This window comes from Rhamphochromis sp. 'chilingali' (assembly GCF_963969265.1).
Source record: "Rhamphochromis sp. 'chilingali' genome assembly, chromosome: 12".
In the NCBI taxonomy this organism is placed as follows: domain Eukaryota; kingdom Metazoa; phylum Chordata; class Actinopteri; order Cichliformes; family Cichlidae; genus Rhamphochromis; species Rhamphochromis sp. 'chilingali'.
In genome coordinates this window covers 30,061,722-30,070,201 of record NC_137939.1, presented here as the reverse complement: position 1 = coordinate 30,070,201, position 8,480 = coordinate 30,061,722, and the positions used below count along the sequence as shown (strand labels likewise).

The window sequence follows — 8,480 nt, the reverse complement described above, 5'->3', positions numbered from 1 at the left end:
AAAAACATTTCAGAAATGCAGGAAACATAAATGAGAACAGAAAACCAGCCCATTAATTGATCTTTCAGATCAAAAGCATGCTATGATTCTTTTTATATCACAGCAGTACTCACTCTGTATAAGATGTATATGAGAAGAGCCAGAAGCAGTAAACCAGCCAGAATAGCCAAGATGATGATCCACAGTGGAACTGAGTTCTCAATATCCGGCTTGTTCCAAACCACTGGAGTCACCACCTGAGGATGACAAGACAAGATGTCTTCTTCCAAACTACAACAATACAAAAATATGTACTAAAAATATAGATTTGTGTGAAATGAACAAGTTCTAATAAATTGAATAACTTAATAAACACATTAAATACCTTTTTGTTTCCACTGGGAAAAAGTTTAGGCTGGATTGCATATGGCATCTTCTTCACATGGTATTCTGCCAGGCACTCCAGCACATATTGCTTATAAGCTCTCTGAAGAAGAAAAAAGAAATTACATTCAAAATGCATATAATATACTAGTTATACACTAGGTGGCGACATTGACCATGTGCATCTCCCTGCGAAACACCCTTTAGCATTCCTACCCTATGAGAAGCTGTGATAACCAAATATTAAATTTTCAGTACATACCACATAGATGGGAAATAATCTGTGTATTTTAGACATGACAAACACTGGTAGAAGCTGCAGTATGAACACCAGTGTGGAGCAAACTGCATCCTCAGAAAGCAACTGTTGTCTCATTTGTTTAGGCAAATATGCGTAACTGGTAATACTGTTAACTGATTCAGAGCTGCTGCTGAGTACAAATTGATCACAACCAAACATGTCTTACTGACAACTCCAACTATTTGCCTTTCCTAGCAGCACATTTGAGGTCGAGTCTCAGTGTTGTTTTAATAACGCTTTAATAAAAATGGCTTCTTACTTCCTCCCAGAGCCTGACATGAGAAAATATACAGCCACTGGTAGGGGAAGATCAATTTATTACTGTATTTTGTCTTATGTTTGGAAGATATGTAAAATGTACAGTATGTGTGTGGGGAGTTTGTATGGCAAGGTTCTTCCCCCACAAACCTCAGTGAAGGTCTCAGCCCAGACACGGGATCGCATTTTAAGGATAGCTGTAGTCCCCTTCTGCAGAAGACCCACATTGCATTCAACTTTCCAGCAGTCCACAGTAGAGCAGTTCTGTGCAAACAGAGAGAATGCCATCATTATGATGCGGTTAGCGATGTTAAATACATGTCAAGCCATTTTGTGCGAGAATACCATCTGAAAAAAAATTTATTCCCACTAAACTTAAATAATATGACAAAGCCTAAATTCAAGTGGAAGTTATTAAAGCAAATCTAAAAACTAGCAGAACAGATAAATAAAAGCCGGTGGAACAAATATACAAATATAACAAAGAACCCAATGTTATGATCCCTATTGCACGCCTGCTTCGAATTAGATTGAAGGAATGTCATGAGACTGTAAAAATGCAGCATGCACCACTCGCCACATTATTGCCCAACCACTAAAACCAGCCCATTTTTCTCAAGACTGTAGAGTACACAATCTTAATTAGATCCCCATAGTGCAGCTTGATACATTTAACATTTTAAAACATGTGCACACTCTGTTTTAAAGGTACTGTAGCCAGACCACCCCTAGACTGAGAGGTTTCGGCGGGTTTCCTGCGGGAACCCATTAGTTTACTTATTACACAGAGAAAGGCAAAAGTAGGAGAAGAGGGTACCCGCCTAGTTCCTTTAGGCTCAGTCTTAGACAGTCTTAATAATTATTCAGACAGACAGAGAGCATATCAGTCTGTTTCCGTTCGGTAGTCATGCTTGATGCCCAAGGGCAGCAGGGCCTCAAAGGTTTGTGAAAATGACATGCACATGGTCGAATGCCAAAGATGCCTCAGACCCAGTTCCCACATATATCCTCACTGGCAGGATTATGTGGTCAAGAGCTGGATCATGGAGGCATGGATCCTTAATAAAATGACAGTTGAGCTTGAAAACACAGCTACTGTATGGAAGCGGTCTGTAAAGTTTTACAATTACGCTTCAATGGTGCTAATAATAAATTAGGTGGTTTTGAATCAGAGTGTTGATCAGGTAAAACTACTGTTAACTGCAGCCATATTTCAAGTAAGATAATGAGAGCATTTGGTAAGGTAAAACATAACAGAACTATCAAATACGTGGAAGCCCTTTTTCATATATGACATGCTTGATGTTAGATTTATAATTAGTTAATCTTGAAGCTGACAGTTACCGTTGCTGGTTCATAAATATGGCAGTCATTCAACATTAATAAGGACAGAATTAAGACTAATACGCGTCTACAGTCAGTATGTTAATAGATTGTTAATAAAGAGGACTTTGGTTCAGCCCCTGATAAAGATAAACATCTGCCAGGTATCCCAACTTGGTAAACCCATGAGGTTTTAAAGGCTTTAAACATACGTGTAAAGCACTCGGCCATTATTAGCCTACAAATTTTTCCATCCTTCCATTTTCTTAGCAGCTTGTCCAATTCAGGGTAGCGAGGTGGCTGGAGCCTATCCCAGCTGTCATAAGACGAGAGCCGGGGTACACCCTGGACAGGCTTGCAGTCCTTTGAAAGGCTAACACAGAGAAACAGGCATTCACATCTACGGACAATTTAGAGTCACCAATTAACCTAACATGCAGGTCTTTGGACTGTGGGAGGAAGCTGGAGTGCCCAGAGAGAGCCCACACAAGCACAAAGAGGACATGCACAGAAACACCCCAGTCGTCTGGTATCTTTGAACCAAGAAGTCCTGCTTTTAGCAAGCAGAAAAGTCTGTAAAGTGGTTTCAAATGTATTACATGTGCTAGAACAATAAGATATACCACTATTATCTTCAAAGAGCTCCCCATTCAGTGCCACTGAATGTTGCATGTCCCACAACACAATGAAAGTGAGGCCATTTTAAATCAAAGTAATTTGGAAGTCTTTTGAGTTTTGGTGCAGTTAATCCCAGTCCTTCAAAAACTAAACAGGTCATCTACAATTCTCACCATCTCACCTTCTCTGACCACAAAACAGTAATGCATTCTGATCAAGACTCGTGCTGAATGGAGATGTCTATTCTCTCAGGCATAAGGAAAAAGTGCAGACACAAGAGAAACAGGAGAAAGGGCTGCTTCATACTAGAGTGTCATTGGACATGCTTGATAAACGACCACAGTTAGGAGAGACGGGCACAGAGACAAAGACTTCTTTGGTAGAGGCAGGTATCCACAGACAGAGGGAGATAGAGCAGCTACCTACAGCTGGGTGGATCAATAGGACCAGTGTGTGGGGGCTGAGCAGGCTTATAACACCCAGAGCCAAAAATTAGAGACAAGTCTGTGAACTAAGCAGTGCATCACAGTCAAAAAGCCTCCCATGCCTTTTTCCCCACCACTACTAAAGGCTCTTTAATGTTAATCACCACAATGGGACAAGCCTGTAACCTCTGACCCCTCCCTTTTAACGACATCATAACCTAATTTCCCGTCCCCAGAGCTTCATGTAGGAGCAGGGCCAGTGTCACCAAAACAGGGTCGCACAGAAAAGCATCAAATCTATAGTTTCAAATATAAGTTTATATGTGGTGCAAAAATGAATTTACTTCCATCATCATACTTACTACAAACTACAAACTAAAGCTTGTCATTCCTTTGCTTTAAAGACACTATCACAATCAGTCCCCGACTGCTAGACTCCACCCTTTTGTCCGACAGGGTTCATTCATGCATAAAACATGTTGCTCTTACAGAATGTGACAATTTCCCGCTAAGTGCCTTACCAGGTTAGTCAAATGAGCAAGCTGATTCTTGTGGACGTCCCTCCTCTCGAGGCGATGCTCATGGCCCTTTAGCGCCAGAATAGGTGACTCCGTGGATGAGCGCTGGAGCTAAAGGAAAACAGAAACACACCAGCCACCCATTAGAACAACACAGATACTGACCTCACTAGGCAAAAAAAGTGCACCACCCTTTCTGTCAATATAAGACCTAATGTTAGCATGACCCTGAGGCTTTTTGTCATTAATCAGAAGCATGTGAGCTCTACTCCTTATGGATTCCCATGGAAATACACCATACTTAGCAATTCACTAGGGGGTGGGAAAAACATTAGATCACAGCTAAGACAGATGACCACTCACAGCTCTGCTCAACATCTGTCAAACGTCACATGTAAACACAAACAACCACACTAAAATGTTTTGCCCACAAAATCCCCAAGTTACAACTTAGTATGAGGGGGTGTTGTAGATGAATGAGTGTGTTGCTGGGTGAGGTGGTTCATCAAGCTGTGCTGAGCATAGGGAAGAGTTTGAACTTCAAAGCAGTGGTGGGGAAAGTGTCCTGGGTGGAGTCGAGATTCAGGGTGGAGAAGGTGGGTGTGGGCCAACCGTTGGGAATCACACAGGGAAATGATGGGAGATCTTCACTCTCTGACTTTGCCTCATTTGACCCTGAGAGGTGTTCATCTGAATGTCACTCACTTTAAGGTTTCGGTGGTTCATGTTTTTGTCAGCTGTGCAGTTAATGGGGCCTTCAGTGGAGAACTCCAGAGGGTAAAGGAGAGTTTGACCTTGGACACGGAAAGGGCAGCGCAGCTCAAGTAGGGTGTGGCTGATCCTACTAGGGCCATTGTTCACAAGCTGGAAAAAGGAGTGAAAAAGAAACATTTTACTATATCAAACATTAAAAAAACTGTAAGAGTCCCCTTAAGTTTTTCATTTGTTTCTCCAAGCAGTTTCTTTCCCATGTTGAAATATTAATATCTGGTGTACTTTTTTTAATCCACAAATCCATGGATCTGCACTGGCGCAAATCCCACCGTGTGATCTGGTTTTCCTCCTCTGTCTTCCTCCTCCTTCTTTTTTTTTAAACTATAATATCTGCTTTCCAAACCAATCTGCTCAACCCCACTGAGCATGCACAGCTAACATCGATTACCTCATAGATGTGTTCCACGGCAGGCCCAACGTCCACCTCCACGTTGTAATTTTTGGTCAGTTTCCAGTTGGCCGGCGGAAAGAAGACCTTATCTGGTCGAGACACACTTAAAATGGGAAGGAGGGGTATGAGAGTATGTGTAGGGAGGCACTAGGGATTTAATGAAGTCACAAAAGCACGAATGGGGGAATTCTAACACTCAGCTCACCCCTGTAGAATGACATCAGCCTTAACAATCACCTCCAGCTTGGAGGCTACAACCTCACTATGGGAATTATTCTCATTTTTGCTGTGGAAACAGAGAATGGAAAAAAAAGAAGATCTGATTAGCTGATGTCATTTGAGAGTTGTGAAAATCAGTACTATTAAATCAGAAGTAGTTGATATTGTGTACACTTTTGCTATTTTTTCCTGTGTTGGTGATCACATGAAATTGTACCTGCGGATTTGCGCCTCGAACTGAATCGTTTTGTGTGTGTCCTTCAGCCGCGGCACTGTGAAACGTAGGCCTGCCCAGAGCTAAGGAAAGGAAGTTCAGACATATTAACATCCTCTGAATTTTTTCTCATTACAAGTAACAGAGAAAAGGAAAGGACCTAAAATTACTGACTGACTGCTTGAGCATGTTGCAGCACAAAAATGTGACTTCTTGTTCCTGTGCTGCACATTATTAAGGGGTCATTCAGTCAGATCCATTTACAATAAAGAAGTCTTTTTGTCGCTTTGAGTTAACATGTAGCCAACTGTCTTGCACTGCAAACCTATTAAAAACATGCTGACTTGTGACTCAATCAATAAAAAAGGGAACCAATAGAACAAATGTAGCCTGTACTTCCTGCCACACCATTTCCTGACACACGTTGACTTTTCCTGTGCTGTCCACACCCAAAATGAAGATCGCATCACTTCCTTTTTTAGTTTCTATGAACTGATAACTGATACATTAAATTTCAGATACTATTTATATGTCCTATGTAAACAAAACAAGCAAACAAACAACCTTGTTTGTGTCACAACACTTAAACTTCTTAAGCACTGAGCTAAAAGAGAAAGACAGCCAAAAGACAACATTGCTCCTACATTGGTGCCCGACTTCATTGGGTTCCCCAAATCACAGCTGAGGTATCGGGTCTGGTTCTCCGTCTCATAGCTGCAAGTCAACTGGGTCAAGGTCTGGAAAAGAGGACAGACTGGTCAAACCACATCGAAAGAAAATCATCAAGATTAAAGTCCCAATAGTCCCAAAATCAGGGTGTCAGTTTGATTGTTTCTATTCACCTCATTATTGCGGGCAATGCCAATGTAGTCAGCTTCAGGGGGCAGCACCACATACAGGTCTGCTTCATACGCCCCTCCCTCACCCTCATTCCTGGCATTGAATGTCAAGGTCAGTGAGTTGTCATCACCAAGGTAGACTTCCTTCCTGTCACTGAGGACCCAAGGAAAAAGAAATACAAAACAAAGAAACCCCCAAATGATTAGTTGGGTCACTAGATAAATACCTCCATAAATAAACATGGATTAAGTTGTTTTCCAAGTAAACAAGGGCATTCTTTGTTCCCATTTGCTGGCAGTGGAACAGGCAATAAATTGCAAATTGCTCTAATAAAACTAATATAACTGCATGCTCTGTGCTTATAAGATCTATTTTATTTAGAACCTGGCTGCAAAAATGCAACAATTAGATTAATCTCAAAATAGCCCACTTTACATAATTTTTTTCCCCATGTGATATTAAAGACATACAAAAGGCGCAGAATTATAAAGCATCTCCCAATTATTGCTTTTTCTCACTCCCTACACCTTCCTCCAAAGCTAGGCACAAAGAGAAATTCCACAAGAAGGGCTACAAGGGCACTTTTAATTAAAGTCTATTCTCATAAAAGCAAGAGACAGCAAAAGGGAGACGAGTTATAAAGCCGATCCTCTGCTGGCCAAAGATTCAGCTGGGGCCTGATTTTAACTGACATGGCACTTTTTAAAGCAAACAAAGCCTCAAAATTAGAAAACACCACAAAACCCTAAGACTTCCCTGAGGGACCCTTGGTCTAACAGGGTATGTGATTTGGCAGCGGAATAGAAAAAAAAACATCGTACAAATGTTGGATACATTTTTCTCTGAAATTCCACTAAATCATGACCATCTGATCACCCCCTCCAACAACTATTAGGCTGCCATAATTTACTGCAGAGCAGACGAAAATCAACAAAGTATAATTTTAATTGCACTAATCACACTTTCTGCGTCTGGGTTTCTATCGGATGGGGCGCAGCAGAATCCCAGCAGGTTGTTCCATATGTAATAGATAAGTTATACATTGGGAAAAATGGGGTCAGATGGTAGATAAATATAGGAATGTGAAATCAAAATGACAGAGCAGAGCAGGGAGTATCAGGGAGGCAGTTATTTTTGAGAAAACTGCTAACAGATTTCTCGAATCAAAGTGTAGCGGGGATGGCGATGAAGACAGGGTTGGGCCTCTTGCAAACAGATTCCTTTCATCTTTTCTGTCTTTCCCCCTTTAGCGTTTGTCACAGCACCTGTGGAGCTGAGCTATTTCCTGCTTTGTTTTGTTTTTAACGAATGGTGCCCCTACTGTACTTCAAAATTGTAGCTATTAACACTCACACTGTGGTTTGTTAAACTAAACAGAAAGTAGAGAACAACAATAACAGCTGTTTTTATGCTTTAGGGTCTCTTTTTGCATAGCGGAGGTGAAAATTTCAGTGTTTGTAATCCTGTTCAGGGTTCACTGTGTAATATCCATTGAACTTTATTCTATTTTCTAAAACCTATATGCTCTGGGATTTTTAGCAACAGCTAAGGAAAAAGACTCACCCGCTAACTGCCAGCTTCAAGTCAGGAACACAGATGTTGTCCTCTCCACAGTCCAACAGAATCTGTGCCTAGAAGATACAAATTGAAGATGATAAAAGTCTGAATATAGGGGTGCAGGCCAACATCACACAGTAGGTTGTGACACTTATTCTACACGTGAAGAGAATTAGGTACACAAGATAAATCACAAGCTCTGTTTAAGGAAGAGAACAAGATGAGTGTAGCAAGATGCAACATGCACTATGACTAATATATTCCACCACCTGTCTCTGGACCACCACCCAAGATGCACACACACCTGGACTGCAACCCCTCTTATTTACAAGACATCATCACTACACATCAGACAGCTAAAAACACAGAGACAATAACTGCCTCAGTGAGGTCATGACAGCAACAGACAGCCTGATGAGCCAGCTGTCCCGGCACGCACGTGCTTTCTGTTTGCAATGTAAAACTGGGGGAGATTATAAACAGGGTGCAGATCAGAGCCTGTACAAAAGAAGATACTCCTATGGAGCTGAGCACAAAGCAGCCAGCTCCCAACTTTAACCAGTGTCCCACATCACAGCGCTATGTGGTAAACCGCGCCTTCACCACACACTACACCACTGTGGAGGCCTACAGCCTAAAGGAACTTGCTGAGACATAAGATATCTCTGGTGACCTGACA

General features: G+C 41.6%; 1 protein-coding gene across 1 annotated transcript in view; it reads right to left on the bottom strand.

Moving 5' to 3' along the window:
• itga5 (integrin, alpha 5 (fibronectin receptor, alpha polypeptide)) overlaps nt 1-8,480 on the bottom strand; it is a 35,308-nt gene that overhangs the window by 2,407 nt on the left and 24,421 nt on the right. Inside the window, exons 19-29 of the mRNA XM_080898790.1 lie at nt 7,808-7,875; nt 6,247-6,397; nt 6,049-6,141; nt 5,408-5,487; nt 5,177-5,257; nt 4,969-5,074; nt 4,512-4,670; nt 3,810-3,917; nt 1,073-1,186; nt 365-466; nt 114-236 (exon numbers count right to left, since the gene is read on the bottom strand). Of these exons, the coding sequence (XP_080754916.1) occupies nt 114-236; nt 365-466; nt 1,073-1,186; nt 3,810-3,917; nt 4,512-4,670; nt 4,969-5,074; nt 5,177-5,257; nt 5,408-5,487; nt 6,049-6,141; nt 6,247-6,397; nt 7,808-7,875 (1,185 nt within the window). The remainder of the gene's footprint in view (nt 1-113; nt 237-364; nt 467-1,072; nt 1,187-3,809; nt 3,918-4,511; nt 4,671-4,968; nt 5,075-5,176; nt 5,258-5,407; nt 5,488-6,048; nt 6,142-6,246; nt 6,398-7,807; nt 7,876-8,480) is intronic.